We start from the raw sequence: 17856 nt of genomic DNA on the forward strand, positions 1-17856 counted from the left end.
GTGGGTTGAAATAGGGTGAAACCTTAGAATTTTGGAAATCTAAACAACTTCAACTTTGAAGGAAAATAAAATGCTATTCATGCTGTGGTGTTCCAAATGTAACAGAATTTTAAAAACACAGACCGGATGTCAAAACATTTGTCTATATTATTATTATAATAAATAGAAACATACAGATGACCAACACTTATACAGTATTCACAACACAGGTGTAGACCCAAAAGTGAATCCAACATCACTGAAACAAAACTGCATAAACAAGAATTAAGTATTAAATATTCATTTTCATAGTCTACTCACGATTCTATTCAGGTGCAAGCGTATTCAAATCACCCCCCCCCCCCCCCCCCCAAAAAAAAAGTGTTGATAAGGTCATACAGGCCAAACTACAGCATATTTTAAAACACTCAAACATATACAGTACACAGATATACTTTAATACACTTCCAACCATTTTCATCACAAAACAAAAAGAGAGGAGTTGTAATGACCATGTTGTGGGTGAGGAATATGACTATTGAAAGTAGTATTTCCACGTTTGTAAAATGTATTTAGTTATTAATGGTAGCATTTAATGTACTTTATTGACAGGCTGGTATAGATACATTTTGTGGGTTAAGGGTAGTGTAGTTTACAGTCAGGCTGGGTGGGCGGGGGGGTATGGGTAATGTAGTTTATGGACAAGCTGGGTGAGTGAGATGTGTGGTGTGCTTGGCCTGACTCTTGCTATCGATCAGCAGCAGTTGGTTATTCTTGTGGTGAGAGATGATCTCCTGGAGACTACAGAAAAACTGAGAGGGAGGGATGGAGTAGCGATAGAGAGAGAGAGAAGGGCGAGTTACTACAGTAGTTATTGCAGAGGTTACAGTATAATACTAAGTTGCATTCCTTAGTCTCTTTTCCACACATCCTCTGTTCCTCCCACACCCTCCCTCTATCATCTCCTCTCTCACCTGACCCCTTCATTATTTTTTCAAATCCTCCTTTCCTCCTGCAGCCTCTCTTTTCCCCTCTCCTTATCTCTCTTCTCCTCATCCCAACATCCCCTTTTACACCTTCCCCTGCCTCTTCACCTCCTCGTTCTTCTTGCCCTCCTTTCCGAGGGCGTAGCCACGCGTCTCCTCCAGAAAGCGGATGGGGATGTTATAGACCTTCTGTCTGTATAGGACAGCCAGTGTGTAGGGCTGACGGGCATTCTGGGCTGAACTGTGACGTATCAGGAATGCCCCGTCCTACAAGGGGGAGAGTGGTAGGAGAGGTGAGAGGGAGAAGAGGGTGAGGGACGAGGGGAGATACAGTGGATATCAGTATCAAAACCCACATGACCTCTGAATCAGCACAGATGATTCAGACTCACTGATGGGGTGTATGTGTCAGCTAAACCCAGAAGCCACACACACACACACACACACACACACACACACACACACACAAGAATACCCTATTACCCTCTGCACTGCCCTGTGCCTTTCTTGTCAACCTGTGTCTGATATAACCTCCCTGCAAACCTGTGTCTGCAGTCAAATAAAAGGGAGTTATGACTGAGATTACTCTCACATCATTGCTTGTCCATTTCAGCGTGAAATTAAACAGGTCGCCTGTGTTAGTGAAGACAAAGGACCAGAGACAGAAACACTCATATAGCCAGCAGCATTATAACACATAAAACAACACAGCAGTTACTGAGCAGCACAGAGAGAGGAGGGGAGAGAACAAAAGAGAAACAGGTGGATGTATTTGACAGGCTAATGACAGGCTAATGCACTAATGATGCCGGACTAACTATACTGAACAAAAACGCAACATGAAGCAATTTCAACATTTGAGTTACAGCTCATATATGAAAATGTGTCAACTGAAATAAATTCAATAGGCCCTATCTATGGATTTCACATGACTGGGAATACAGATATGCATCTGTTGGTCACATATACCTTGCTGCCGGTAGGGGCGTGGATCAGAAAACCAGTCAGTATCTGGTGTCACCAACATTTGCCTCATGCAGCGTGACATATCCTTCGCATAGAGTTGATCAGGCTGTTGATTGTGGCCTGTGGAATGTTGTCCCCTTCTTCTTCAATGGTTGTGCAAAGTTGCTGGATATTGGCAGGAACTGGAACACGCTGTCACACACGTTGATCCAGAGCATCCCTAACATGCTCAGTGGGAGACATGTCGAGTGAGTATGCAGGCCATGGAAGAACTGGGACATTTTCAGCTTCCAGGAATTGTGTACAGATCCTTGCGACATAGGGCTGTGCATTATCATGCTGAAACATGTGGTGGAGGTGGATGAAGGGCACGGCAATGGGCCTCAGGAGCTCATCAGGGTATCTCCATGCATTCAAATTGTCATCGATAAAATGCAATTATGTTCATTGTCTGTAGCTTATGCCTGTCCATACCATAACCCCACCGCCACCATGGAGCGCTTTGTTATACCCACAGGTACACCTGTGTAATGATCATGCTCTGTAATCAGCTTCTTGATATGCCACACCTGTCAGGTGGATGGATTATCTTGGCATAAGAGAAATGCTCACTAACAGGGATTTAAACAAATTTGTGCATAACATTTGAGAGAAATAAGGTTTTTTGATCTTTGATATTTTATTTAAGCTCATGAAACATGGGACCAACACTTTACATGTTGAGTTTATATTTTTGTTTAGTGTATAACTAATCATATTGATTACCATGGTGTGCTTCAGAGCTGGAGATTCTACATCTACATGCATTGTTATTATGTGGAACTTCAAGAAAGGAAAAGGAAAGGGGGATACCTAGTCAGTTGTACAACTGAATGCATTCAACTGAAATGTGTCTTCCGCATTTAACCCAACCCCGAGAACTGTATGTCTGTGTCCATGCTAATCTCCAGTTTGTTATCGTTTCCTACCTTGTTGATCTGCAGTAAGAAGTCCTCGGCAGTCTTTCTATCACAGTTTCCAGCGAACCACTCTTTCTCCTGTAACACACCACAGTTCTCTATGACACCCTGCCCTATCTGTCATGATACTTTACCCAAGGGCAGCCCATACATCAGGTATATCACTACTTAACTAAGAATTGCAGCAACATTTGTATCACTTTAACACTGTATTACACAACTATATGAGAGGTGCAGTATGAGATGGAATGACGCATACCTGCATGGTCGTCTTCATACCAGGGGGAGAAACTTTGACAGATAAAAATTAGTGTTGACCAATGTGGTGAGTGCTCTACAGTCTACTCATAATAAAGCAAGTTCACTAGTATACTGGATAGCACTACTGACAAAAACCACAGTGACCCTAGATTACCCAGAGGTTAAAACATGCTGTTATAATGAAAATGGCTTCCAGTTTACGTAAGTATAGAAAAACAAACAATATGCACCTCCAACTTGTTCATGTAAAAAAACTAACCTAAAGGAATGAAGGGTGCCCACAACTCTGATAGGCATACCATAGTTGGAGCCGAGTGGTGAGAGAGGTGAGCCAGAAACCAGAGGGTTTCCAGTTCGAATCCCGGAATCCCGAATCCCCCCCCCCCCCCCCCCCCCCAAACCTCTCCAAAACCTGTATATGTATGTGTCGTTCACAGCAGTTTGGGTTAAAAGCGGAAGTCAAATTTCAGTTGGACTGTGTGTGCAATTGACCAATAAAGTGATCTTAATTTCAGAGTTCCGGGCATCCTTCCCATTTCTATCTTTCAGCTGTGACCCAAAACTGGTCCTGTTTCCAGCAGGCTCTTTCTTACCTGCTGCAGTAGAGTGTACAATAGGAGGGGGAGGAGGGCTGCAACAAACACACCAAGTCCAACAATAGCCAACATTCTTACTATAATATGAGCAATATAGTCCAGTGGCTTCATTATTTATACACAAGAACAGTAGGCCTTTATAATCCAAAGACTTACATTATGAGATACACACACTTATCAAATATAATCTTTATAGACCACAAAGTTAACACTATATGGATAACTATAAACAGAATGGAAATCATTATTAGGCAATACTAAGTGGTATCTATGTGTGTTTGATTGTTGATGCTTGTACAAGATTGAATGTTCATAAAGCATGAACCTGCTAAACGTGTTTAACACATAAAACATGCATGTTGTGTGTAGCATGGCCTCATCCAGCATATGCATGGTGCTGTGAGCGTGGCTGTGCTCCCAAGCCTCACCTTGGTTTGGGTTCCTTTAGTGATGCAGGGAGGGGGGGTTTGATGCCCAGGGTGGGTGGGGGCAGTTTGCCAGGGAACATGGAGCGCCTGATATCAAGGGGAGGAGCTGGGGGTGGGATGGTCACAGAAACACAGAGCAGTTTCTGCATTTTCACTTAAAGATACACTCCAGGATCTTAAGCACAACAAATTGATAACATATAGTACAAATTGGATTCGTAACATATAATAAGAATGGCTAAAAAGGTAAACAAACTTGGACGTAACATATAAGAAATGGATGACATAGTACATAACAGAAACAGACCACTTTTGGCTCGTGAGCTCCACTCAAAACTATTGGCTTAAATTAAGCTAAAGTTCGAGAGTGCATCTTTGATGCTTGCATTCCAAATGGCACCCACCCAGTTCCCTATGTAGGGCTCTGGTCAAAAGTAGTGCGTGTAGGTAATAGGCCATTTAGGATGCAGACATGATCTCTTTTCAATGCAGATGGAAGGTAGTGTGTCACATACCCGTCTTTGCCTCATTGACCAATAGAGAACTCTGGAATGGAGCAAAAAGTTAAACCAATACAAACATATGGCCATAGATTAAGCCTATACTCCTGCACTAAAAAAACATGTTCAGTGGAGAATGTGTGAAACAGGCCAGTGTTGTATTAAAACGTGTGAACCATGGAGAAACTTACAGACTTGGCTCTGGGCACTGGAGGTTTTCTACAGAGAGACAGGCAGAAAAGGTGGGACTGATATCGCATGTCAAACAACAGTACTCAAATACAATATGGCTTCTCTCAAGACATACAACGGTACTAGTACCAGGGATGGTGCCAAGGCCAGTTTAACCCAGTTAACCCAATTTTTTCATTTACATAACTATAAACAGAATGGAAGTGAGGATATACATAGCGGTGAAAGTAAGGTGGTACGGTCCGGTACGGCGTCCCGTCTAATTAAATAGTGGGGGTACGCCGTACTGGTAAAACGTGAGCCTATCACAATTAATACAGCATGCCCATAGCATTCCCAAAAAAACTATAGGCTACTACACCATTATTTAACCTTACCGCATGTCAGCCGCATGACAAATTAGTGAATTGACTGGAAACCGGGATGTATACGCTCCAAATTCCGTTGTGGTTTGAGAACACTTACATTTTGTCAAAGCAGAGACGACTGCTGGAGATGTTCAAGGACAAGGTGGAGATGAGTGGCCGAGACCAAGGTGCGCGTGGACAACAGTGGATGCATTAATTCAGGCTACATGTGTATATGCTGTAAGCCTAATGCCAACTGCAGAATGTCATTACACTACATGTAGGTGTTTTACAGTGGTGTAAAGTACTTAAGCAAAAATACTTGAAAGTACTACTTAACTAGTTTTTTTGAGTATCTATACTTTACTATTTATATTTTTGACAACTCTTACTTTTACTTCACTACATTGCTAAACAAAATGATGTACTTTTTGCTCCATACATTTTCCCTGACACCCAAAAGTACTCGTTACATTTTGAATGCTCAGCAGGACAGGAAAATGGTCTAATTCACACACTTATTAAGAGAACATCCCTGGTCATCCTTATTGCGTCTGATCTGATCTTTCCACCTCTGGTGTTGTATAACAGATGTCTCTTTCCATTCATCAAATTGCAGGTGCACAGCACACTTGCGGTTTGGATGCTTAAATTATTGTCTGTGGAACGAATGTACACGGGTACCCTACAGAAGCACCTTTGTTAAGTGATTAAGTGATTGTTTGACAATCAGATGATTGTTTATACCACATTAAAAAGGCATAGACAGTGTGTCCATAAGGCTATGGGAAGCTTTCCCTAAAGCAAATTGAAAAAATATAGCCTAATTAGCTTACTCCTTATACAGAAATAAATAAAATCATTCAAAATAGGCTACTAAACCAGAAAGCATGATTTGGCTACAGAGGATCGTTTGCTTTAAAAAATAAAAAAAATAAATCTGAGGCCTCCCAAGTGGTGCAGCGGTCTAAGACACTGCATAGCAGCGCTTGAGGCATCACTACAGACCCGGGTTCGATCCAAGGCTGTGTCACAGCCGGCCGTGACCGGGAGACCCATGAGGTGGAGCACAATTGGCCCAGCATCATCCGGGTTAGGGAAGGGTTTGGCCGGCTGGGATTCCTTGTCCCATCGCGCTCTGACTTCGGTCACCAGCTAGATGGTGTTTCCTCCAACACATTGGTGTGGCTGGCTTCTGGGTTAAGGGAGGTCAGTAGGTCAAAAAGCAGTGCGGCTTGGCAGGGTTGTGTTTTGGGGACGCATGGCTTTCAACGTTCACCTCTCCCAAGTCTGTAGGGGTGTTGCAGCGATGGGACAAGACTAACTACCAATTGGGGAGAAAAAGGGGTAAAAGTTCAATCGCATAGCCTACACTCGGAAAGGCCCGCAATTTGGGCAGCGGGCGCTGCAAATACCAAAAAGATGATTGTTAAGTTGCGACTGTCAGTGAAAAGCAGAGATCCAGCCAGGCCAATATTTAAAAAATACAATTGCAGAAAAACTGTTTGTCATCTCTATACAACAATAGCCATTTGCAATGAAAAGACTCAAATCTGTCTTTTAGTTATCAAAATTGTTAACTTAATTGAGTGAACAGTAAGTAGCCTATCTTATTGGCACCAGTTGAGAACATCGTCCATATCCCTGGTGAGGTGCATATTGACTGTCTTTATCATTGGGTCAAGGCCACTTTTGTTTGTTTTTGGACAGTCATTTCCTCCTACAGATTAAATGGTTGTCATATTGTATTTGTGTCTCCCCTTTTCATAGGCCGATTATATGGATCAGACAACATCATTTGTATTGATCTGTTTGTCAGTGTCAGCAGAGTTGGCTACCGTCTAATTTTTGTAGTGTAAAAATGAAATGCGTGCGTGCTCTTGGGTGTCCCGTACCATTAAGAAATTATATTTATTTTAACTCCTGGATAAGATATACACTTATGTTACACCATGAGTTTGAGCATTTGTCATCTCATGTCTTGACAGGTGTACTCACATGGGCATGGGGGGAGGGGCGGCTGCTGTCTTGGGTGGGAGGGGCATCCTCATGGGCCCACGAGGAGCAGGGGGGCAAGCTGGAGATAGTGGAGAGACAATGGAGAGATAGTAGTATATATTTTTTTCTCAAAATAAGACTTGTATAATATCTCATAAAATATAGTCTCTCTGAAGTTATAACCAATCAATCAACCAACCAATCAAACCAGTAGCTACAGGATTGTAATGTGATATGTGAATGTTTACATCTACGTTACAGCTTAGGTAGTGTTAAGCACTGGCAGCAATTTTTCAACTAACCTTTACATGACGATACTTCCATAGTTCTCTAACTTGGAAGTTACCGGTGTCTTCTCCACTCTCATCGCTACTTGTAGGTGAAATGTTTGAATTTAGAAAATGTTCTCTTATTGAATTAAATACATGCTCCATGAGGTAATCTAACAATGTGTACGCATATTGTCTATTTCAGATCTTCTCTCATTGATCGAGACCGGTGTGTCATTCAAAGCGACGCTTGATTTCTGATTCGTGTTCATGATGTGCAGCATTTTTGGGTGGACACCCAACTGTCTCGAATGCAATCACATTACAATCCTGCAATATACATACTAGTCAAAGCCTCAGTTTAAATACAATTGGTGGCCCTACGGGAGTAACTAACCCGCTGTGGGCTCTAGATACAGGTCATCGCTGTCTTCCTGAAACAGAGACACAACACACATATTAATATCACCTCTTTCTGGCTGAATTAGAAACCACTGAATATACTGAGTGTACATTGTGACTGTGTTAAAAGGGTACAGCAGATGCAAAGGCTTAAGCTTTGGGGCTGGAGGTAGGGGGTTAGGGGTGAGGCTGTTTGTTAATGATGTGTTGGACTCACCTGTCCTTCATTAGGGTCCAGGTAGACATCTGCAGAGAACAAAGAAAAGAGGCTGATGTAGAAACAGTTGCAGTATCACACATCCCTCTAGTGGTCATTTGATGTAATAGCACACTGATATCGGTCCAGGGTTCCAGAGTATTATTTTGGTCAAGTTCCAGCCTGAATACATTACAGACGGATGCCAGATATTACAACACCTGGATAGGAATTTAACATATCAGCTCCACATCATGTGCTATAGCCATCTGATGTTAACATTAGAAGCCTCCTCCCTAAGTTTGTTTTATTCACTGCTTTAGCACACTCTGCCAACCCAGATGTTCGAGCCGTGTCTGAATCCTGGCTTAGGAAGACCACCAAAAATTCAGAAATCTCCATCCCAAACTACAACATTTTCAGACAAGATAGAACGGCCAAAGGGGGCGGTATTGCAATCTACTGCAAAGATAGCCTGAAGAGTTCTGTCCTGCTATCCAGGTCAGTACCCAAACAAATTGAACTTCTATTTTTAAAAATCCACCTCTCTAAAAACAAGTCTCTCACCGTTGCCGCCTGCTATAGACCACCCTCTGCCCCCAGCTGTGCTCTGGACACCATTTGTGAACTGATTGCCCCCCATCTATCTTCAGAGCTCGTGCTGCTAGGCGACCTAAACTGGAACATGCTTAACATCCCAGACATCCTACAATCTAAGCTTGATGCCCTCAATCTCAAACTAATTATCAATGAACCTACCAGGTACCACCCCAAAATGGTAAACACAGGCACCCTCATAGATATCATCCTAACCAACTTGCCCTCTAAATACACCTCTGCTGTTTTCAACCAAGATCTCAGTGATCACTGCCTCATTGCCTGCATCCGTAATGGGTCAGCGGTCAAACGACCCCCACTCATCACTGTCAAACGCTCTCTGAACCACTTCAGCGAGCAGGCCTTTCTAATTGACCTGGCCGGGGTATCCTGGAAGGATATTGATCTCATCCTGTCAGTAGAGGATGCCTGGTTATTAAAAAAAATGCCCCATTCAAGAAATTTAGAACCAGGAACAGATATAGCCCTTGGTTCTCTCCAGACCTGACTGCCCTTAACCAACAAAAACATCCTATGGCGTTCTGCATTAGCATCGAACAGCCCCTGTGATAGGCAACTTTTCAGGGAAGTTAGAAACCAATATACACAGGCAGTTAGAAAAGCCAAGGCTAGCTTTTTCAAGCAGAAATTTTCTTCCTGCAACACAAACTCAAAAAAGTTCTGGGACACTGTAAAGTCCATGGAGAATAAGAACACCTCCTCACAGCTGCCCACTGCACTGAGGATAGGAAACACTGTCACCACCGATAAATCCACTATAATTGAGAATTTCAATATGCATTTTTCTACGGCTGGCCATGATTTCCACCTGGCTACCCCTACCCCGGTCAATAGCACTGCACCCCCCACAGCAACTCGCCCAAGCCTTCCCCATTTCTCCTTCTTCCAAATCCAGTCAGCTGATGTTCTGAAAGAGCTACAAAATCTGGACCCCTACAAATCAGCCCGACTAGACAATCTGGACCCTTTCTTTCTAAAATTATCTGCCAAAATTGTTGCAATCCCTAATACTAGCCTGTTCAACCTCTCTTTCGTGTCGTCTGAGATTCACAAAGATTGGAAGGCAGCTGCGGTCATCCCCCTCTTCAAAGGGGGGGACACTCTTGACCAAAACTGCTACAGACCTATATCTATCCTACCCTGCCTTTCTAAGGTCTTTGAAAGCCAAGTCAACAAACAGATTACCGACCATTTCGAATCCCACCATACCTTCTCCACTATGCAATCTGGTTTCAGAGCTGGTCATGGGTGCACCTCAGCCACACTCAAGATTCTAAACGATATCTTAACCGCCATTGATAAGAAACAATACTGTGAAACCGTATTTATTGACTTGGCCAAGGCTTTCAACTCTGTCAATCACTACATCCTCATCGGCAGACTCGACAGCCTTGGTTTCTCAAATGATTGCCTCGCCTGGTTCACCAACTACTTCTCTGATAGAGTTCAGTGTGTCAAATCGGAGGGCCTGTTGTCCGGACCTCTGGCAGTCTCTATGGGGGTGCCACATGGTTCAATTCTTGGACCAACCGTCTTTTCTGTATACATCAATGATGTCGCTCTTGCTGCTGGTGAGTCTCTGATCCACCTCTACGCAGACGACACCATTCTGTATACTTCTGGCCCTTCTTTGGACACTGTGTTAACAACCCTCCAGACGAGCTTCAATGCCATACAACTCTCCTTCCGTGGCCTCCAATTGCTCTTAAATACAAGTAAAACTAAATGCATGCTCTTCAACCGATGGCTGCCCGCACCTGCCCGCCCGTCCAACATCACTACTGTGGACGGTTCTGACTTAGAATATGTGGACAACTACAAATACCTAAGTGTCTGGTTAGACTGTAAACTCTCCTTCCAGATTCATATCAAACATCTCCAATACAAAGTTAAATGTAGAATTGGCTTCCTATTTCGCAACAAAGCATCCTTCACTCATGCTGCCAAACATACCCTTGTAAAACTGACCATCCTACCGATCCTCGACGATGTCATTTACAAAATAGCCTCCAATACCCTACTCAATAAATTGGATGCAGTCTATCAGTGCCATCCGTTTTGTCACCAAAGCCCCATAAACTACCCATCACTGCGACCTGTACGCTCTCGTTGGCTGGCCCTCGCTTCATACTCGTCACCAAACCCACTGGCTCCACGTCATCTACAAGACCCTGCTAGGTAAAGTCCCCCCTTATCTCAGCTCGCTGGTCACCATAGCAGCACCCACCTGTAGCACATGCTCCAGCAGGTATATCTCTCTGGTCACCCCCAAAACCAATTCTTCCTTTGGCCGCCTCTCCTTCCAGTTCTCTGCTGCCAATGACTGGAACAAACTATAAAAATCTCTGAAACTGGAAACACTTATCTCCCTCACTAGCTTTAAGCACCAGCTGTCAGAGCAGCTCACATATTACTGCACCTCTACATAGCCCATCTATAATATAGCCCAAACAACTACCTCTCCCCTACTGTATTTATTTATTTTGCTCCTTTGCACCCCAGTTTTTCTATCTCTACTTTGCACTTTCTTCCACTGCAAATCTACCATTCCAGCGTTTTACTTGCTATATTGTATTTACTTCACCACCATGGCCTTTTTTTTGTTGCCTTTACCTCCCTTCTCTCACCTCATTTGCTCACATTGTATGTAGACTTAATTTTGTTTGTTTTACTTCATGTGTAACTTTGTGTTGTTGTATGTGTTGAACTGCTTTGCTTTATCTTGGCCAGGTCGCAATTGTAAATGAGAACTTGTTCTCAACTTGCCTACCTGGTTAAATGAAGGTGAAATAAAAAATGTTTTTAAATAACTGACTGCATAGCTGATAACTTGGCATGCAACCATTGGTAGATGCAATACAACGTATCTAGTCAGGTAGGAACTCGACTTGACTGTAGAGTTTACCTTCCTCTGCAGGTGGTGGGGGAGAGGCAAACTTCTTAGGAGTAGACCTCTTCCCTGGCTTCTCCTTCCTATCTACCTCAGGCGCTAGAGAGGGAGAGAGGGAATTCTCCTGTACAATAAATGCGTCAAGAATTATACTAACTGTTACTCCTTTTCATGAATCAACATTCACATCTATGTATAGGGCACAATGTGTTCATATTCAAAATACACAATCAAATAGGACGTCCTGGACTAAGAGGGGAGGGTAGAGAGCAGAGGATAGGAGGTTAGAGAGCAGAGGATAGGAGGTTAGGGAGCAGAGGATAGGAGGATAGGGAGCAGAGGATAGGAGAATAGAGAGAGGGGAGGATAGGGAGAGGGGAGGATAGGGAGATGAGGATAAGAGTATAGAGAGAGGGGAGAATAGGAAGATATGAGCAGAGGAAAGAGGGGGAAGTCTCACGTTTCTTGGTGTTGGGGTCAATGTAGAACTCCTCAGGGTGAGGCTGCTGTTTCTATAGAGGGGAAAGACGACATTAAATAACACTAAAATAATGCACACAGAGAGGTAGGCACACAGAGAGGTAGGCACACAGAGAGGTAGGCACACAGAGAGGTAGGCACACAGAGAGGTAGGCACACAGAGAGGTAGGCACACAGGCTAAAGTGAAAGGTAGGGCAGTGATACTCTGATAGTTTACCAATGCTTTGCCCATGGGCGCCATCTTGGCTGGCCTTGGGGGTGCAGCTGCCTGCCTTTTGGGGAGAACAGGATTGGACCGCTCTGACGTCCTCTCTGTGGAACCCAAAAACAGCCAATCAGAGCGCTACGTCCTTTCCTACAAAGCAAAGAGCTATAGTCCCTCTGAAAATGTTTACACATAAATGCACACCTCAATACAATACATACAGGGACAAAACCTAAATTGGAGATCCACACACCAAACTTAAGTTTTCAAGCAAATCTCCCATTGGCATGAATGCATGATTTACATGAAAGTCAGATTAGCGGATCTCAAATGGGAATGATATTCTACAGTGGTGGTTACCCAAATAGACATTCTCCTCCACATGTCTGGAAGGAACCTTCATGGCGGGTCTCTCACAGGGGGGCGCCTCATATGTGTCCCCATCCTCTTCATCCTGTCATCCACACACAAACACACCAAGATGACGACACAGGACCTCTCACAACCAAATATCCATTGGTGTATTAGTCATGTGTGTGACATTTCGTCAGTCACTGTGGGAAAAGGCTATTTTAGGGTTAGGGTTCCAATTAGCGTTAGGTTTAGAAGTTATGAGTTAGGGAAAAAATTATTCTGCATGGGAATTAATTGTTTGATCCCCACAAGGATAGTAAAACAAGTGTGTGGGTGTTCTCCTACTTACAAACTCATCTTCTGGCCACCCACCATACCCCGCATTGTTCTCTGAAACAAAGAAATAGAGAGCGAGAGAAAGTAGAGTTGGGAATGGAATAAGAGAGAGAGAAATGGAGGACAAGAGAGGTAGAATCATATGAGAGGGAGAGAGAGAGAGAGAGAGAGAGAGAGCAGAATAAGCACTTCACACTATAACTTCCATAAAGAGGAACCATATATTCCCAATAGCACAATAAGGGGGATTTCCTGAAGACTCACCTATCCTTTTGGGTGGAGTTGGAGGCCCACTGTGTCTGTAATGAAAAAGAGGAAAGAAAATGTTGGTTACTTCTGTGCTGTATCATGGCAGTGGCTTATGGTTCTGCTCAGAGGAAGACAGATAAGAATGAAGAACAGAACTTTGATAGGCTACTTACAGGTTCTTTAATTTTCCAAAGAAACTCTGAAAATGAAAAGAAAACAGAAGGACTGTAAAATCTCTCTCACACACACAGGATCTAAACACTAACCTTTTCAAACCGTTTGTGTGACATTATACAATAAAGGGCACCCTCAGTTATACTGTATGTCTAGGCCATCCCAGACATTTTCATGTCCCTCTCCCGTCAGCCTCGCTATCAGACCTATTACACAGGCTGTGTCAATGACTGCTTTAAGTACCGAAGGTCACTAAGCCAGGCAACAGCGTTTTAATCAAAAGACAAGACCTCAGGTCACAATACATTTTCAAGAATGAAGACTTAAACTATCACAAACTACAACAGGGGAATATTGATCATTGAAATGTCCCAAAATCTAAAATATACACTACCATTCAAAGGTTTAGGGTCATTTAGAAATCTCCACGTTTTTGAAAAAAAACTACTTTTTTGTCCATTAAAATAATATCAAATTCATCAGAAATACAGTGTAGACATTGTTAATGTTGTAAATGACTATTGTAGCTGGAAACGACTGATTTGATGGAATATCTACATAGGCGTTATCAGCAACCATCAACCCTGTGTTCCAATGGCACGTTGTGTTAGCTAATCCAAGTTTATCATTTTAAAATTCACTTTTCTTTCAAAAACAAGGACATTTCTAAGTGACCCCAAACGTATGAACGGTTGTGTATATTTGTTATACACTAGCCTTGCATGCAGAAATAAACTATTTACACAATTTAACAAATGATCTAGTGAAGCCACAACAATGCGTGTATCTGGGAGGGGAGGTTAAGGGAGGCTATATTGTGTGGCACACTGAACCTATGATAAAAACAGGTGACTAAAATCAGGAAGTGAATATGGCTGTGTTTTCCCACAAGGCTGATTCTCAGCAGGGCTAGTCAGAGAGGAGAGGAAGGATTGATGTAAATTATCACAAAAATAGAGATAGGGGGAGGGACAGGGGGGAATGAGACTGGGAGAATAGAGAAACAACAAGAGAAGCACAGTTTGAGTTGATTAATCTGTTTAATATTTTGATTTCCTGTGCGTGGACATTGTTAATGAACAAAGCCAGCCCCCATAACATGGTCTTTTCTGTTCTACAGTATCCTAATTCTTAAAAACAGTGTGTCATTGTCAATAAATCAATTTCAAGTAATCAATCATGAACATTTGATAGACTTCAGGGATTCTTTGGCATTATGGTTAGCAAGGTGAAGGTCTGTGTATTCAGTGTAAAGGAAGATATCATGACTGATAGGTATGCCTCAGGTCGACAAAACCTTGAATATAATTTCCCCAATTATTACAGTCCTAGGCCCCATCTTTAACATATTTATGTCCTGCCACATTGTCTTAAATCATTAGCATGTCACGTTTTGTGTTGAACGAGTTAACTTAATAATGTGTGTTTTTTCTACCTTAGAAGTAGTTGGTTATTAGATCAAAAGTCACTGAAACATGTCGATGGCCAAATATAGAAAAGCACAGCAAGTAAGCTGAGGAATCCTTACTTTGTTATTGTTTGTGTCCAAGGAGTCTAAATCTGTCATTTCAGAATGCATGTTCCTTATCCAACCAACAGTATCTGTGGAAGCTCTTTCAAATAGCAACCTCTTGCTTTTCACACAGTCTGAAATACCCGCAGTCTAATATAAGAGCAGCCAACTTCTTTAAAAAGGTTTATAGCTCACCCCATATTCAAACTTTGTCAGACGTTTCCTACGTCATGTGGTCCATAGTCAAACTGACTTTAACAAGACAACAATACACACAAGACCTCATATCTTGTTGGGATCTTTACTGTCTGCATTAGGAGAGATATGTACGGTAGGTTTCAAACCCATAAAGATGCTGCCAATGTTTCCCATTCTTTAGGGATCGAGGTTGCAGATTTTAACAATATCTACAGTGAAATCTACAAAACAGAGGGTGTTGTGTCCCAAATAAAATGGCACCCTTGCCCTGGTCAAAAGTTCACTACAAGTGCACTACAAAGGAAGGGAGCAGGCAATGTGTTCAATAATGAGCTCGGCTTGACTTTAGACCACATCTGAGGTATGAAAACCATACCTCTAAGCCAGGGTGAGTAGTCACCAAAAAGAAGGACATTGTTACGGACCCTGGGAAACCATAAGCCGCAGGAGGAAAAGGGAAATGACCTTGTGACTGTGAACCTTGTCTGATGCAAACAGGGACAGTGGCGTCGGTCCTGTCAACACCTGGTTAAAGTGCAATGGTACAGCCATACATGTATTGGGTAACTCTTTCTTGAGATTTCTCTTAGTCTATTTCACATCATGGCGCATTACTATTGTACAAGCATAACCATAAGCGATTATGGATATCTTCCTAGTATGTGTACATAGCTACTACGACCACTTCCAAGAGGTCTGGACCTTTATGGCACAGGTCAGGTGATTGTGACTCTCCATGTGCATTTGCTCACTTCCCTTCAATGATTTAAAAGAAAATGACTAATATTAGAAATATGGTGGAATCTCTCTAGCCCATGCACACCAATCCTAGTCTTTTAAATGTGTGGGAAGTAGCCTAGTGAACGAGTGTACACAAAGGAAATTATACATTATTGGCAGTGGCACACACCAAGCCATGCTTCAATTTTCCTTTCAATCACTGCACGATCATGATTTAATAACAAATACATCATTAACACACACGGAAATAACAGCAATTGATGCACATGGACATGTTGCTATGGAAACCTTTAATTTAGGGAATTCTTTTTTATGAAACATTCCTTAACATAATCCTATAGGCATTACACTGTGTTGGTGTTTATATTGGGAATTTATGTAGACAGTGGTTGAACGCAATAACTGGGAACACATCAACAATAAAGCCACTGTACGAAAAGTTGAAAGTCCACGCTGCCTTTATAAAAGTATGACGCATCATTATAACAATATTCACAGTCTTCCATACTGTAATGAAGGTAGAAGGTCTACTACTGTATTTCCAATAGCTTGCGAACAAGATCAGAAGATGTAACGTTATACACCAGCATTTCCTAAACTCGGTGCACGTTTTGTTTTTTGCCCTAACACTACACAGCTGACAGGTGCACGTTTTGTTTTTTGCCCTAACACTACACAGCTGATTCGAGTGATCAAAACTTGATGATGAGTTGATTATTTGAATCAGCTGTGTTACGCTAGGGCAAAAAACTAAATGTGCACCCCTTGGCGTCCCTAGGACCGAGTTTGAGAAACCCTGTTATAGGCAAATAGGCATAGGTGCAACTTCCTTTAATCAACACGAAGTGAGAAGTCTCTATACGAATAGAAAAGTGTATATGCTCCATTGCTGTCTGATTCTTTTGAGAAGGTAAAAAATCAAAATGTACATTACCATTGTCATGATTCAGGTGTCTCTCTCTTCTCAAATCATGAGGAAATTAATTTGTTGCTGGCCTCACATGCAAATAGGCTATAGAGAAAGAGGGGGACAAGGGATACAGAAGTGAGTGTGAACAGGTAGGCCAGCACACTAGTATTCTGCCAGCAGCACAAACGATGACGTCAAATTGGTATGGTAATGACAAAACCTTCAAAATAAAAGGATGCTTTTCAAAACATTGCAATGTGGATAACTAATTCAAATTATATGGAATTTTAATCAGTTGCCACTTTCATTGTGCCAATAAGAAAATGCAATAAGTAATTTATGAAAACAAATACAAAATATGGTCTTAAAATATATTTTTTAAGACCAATAATGAAAAAATACAATGTTGACGCAGGTATTTTGAGAATATTGTAGAGAACATTTCTACCTGTCTCAGCTAAAGTGGGGTGGAAAATATTCAGTGGGGTCTCTACTAACCAAATATGGTTCGTTTTGAAGGGGGACTGTGTCACACGGCCTGCTGCTGGCTTTTCACTCCGCCCCCCTCTATATTGCCTAATGCAATACACTGTAATAGACTGTACATGTGATACATGTTGGCTTGTAGAGAACTGATCTACCTGTCTCCGCCAAAGTGGAGTGGAAAATACTCAGTAGTCTCTACTAACTAAATATGGTTAGGTTTGGAGGAGCACTGTGTTGTAGACATGCATTTAGTCCTGAGTTATAATAATTCCAAAACAATTAATTATTTTACTGTTGTGTTGAATATCAGTTGTATGAGACAGAAGGATATGCCTGCATGGCTTTTGATTGAGCAGGCCTCCTGTCGACGTTCCTCACTCCCTGCACTTGTTAATAGCCCATCATATGTGAAAAAATCCACTTATGACTCTAACCCAGTCATTTGTCATACGCTTAGGATCTGGAAACAGATTAGGTATTTTCTTAACATACCCACTGTATACATTGACAGCCTGATTTGCCTGAATCATGCTTTCTACCCCGCATTGGATGATGTGGTGTTTTCACAGTGGAGGGAGAAGGGGCTCACAACAATTGGTAATCTATACATAGATGGTCAGTT

At 42.2% G+C, this 17856-nt stretch overlaps 1 protein-coding gene across 1 annotated transcript; it reads right to left on the minus strand.

Moving 5' to 3' along the window:
- Positions 1 to 129: 129 nt before the first annotated feature.
- On the minus strand, positions 130 to 16934 carry LOC110536183 (B-cell linker protein-like). The gene is made up of 19 exons (XM_036936061.1): positions 16773 to 16934; positions 13386 to 13411; positions 13228 to 13262; positions 12977 to 13017; positions 12634 to 12727; positions 12286 to 12380; positions 12048 to 12099; positions 11603 to 11686; positions 8101 to 8129; positions 7879 to 7915; positions 7213 to 7291; positions 4867 to 4894; positions 4691 to 4721; positions 4176 to 4281; positions 3745 to 3782; positions 3150 to 3181; positions 2900 to 2968; positions 1074 to 1232; positions 130 to 791 (listed from the first exon to the last, which is right to left on the minus strand). The coding sequence occupies exons 1-19, from the start codon at positions 16779 to 16781 to the stop codon at positions 675 to 677; spliced, it is 1161 nt and encodes a 386-aa protein (XP_036791956.1). The 5' UTR covers positions 16782 to 16934; the 3' UTR covers positions 130 to 674.
- Positions 16935 to 17856: the final 922 nt, after the last annotated feature.

The sequence above is a fragment of the Oncorhynchus mykiss genome, chromosome 11, assembly GCF_013265735.2.
Source record: "Oncorhynchus mykiss isolate Arlee chromosome 11, USDA_OmykA_1.1, whole genome shotgun sequence".
Taxonomy (NCBI): domain Eukaryota; kingdom Metazoa; phylum Chordata; class Actinopteri; order Salmoniformes; family Salmonidae; genus Oncorhynchus; species Oncorhynchus mykiss.

What these genes read in the sequence shown, in the direction of transcription:
- LOC110536183 (XM_036936061.1), bottom strand. An exon ending in GGTGGCCAGAAGATGAGTTT is followed by an intron (nt 12,728 to 12,976) that starts GTAAGTAGGAGA and finishes TGTGGATGACAG; the next exon opens with GATGAAGAGGATGGGGACAC. An exon ending in GTATCTAGAGCCCACAGCGG is followed by an intron (nt 7,292 to 7,878) that starts GTTAGTTACTCC and finishes CACTATCTCCAG; the next exon opens with CTTGCCCCCCTGCTCCTCGT.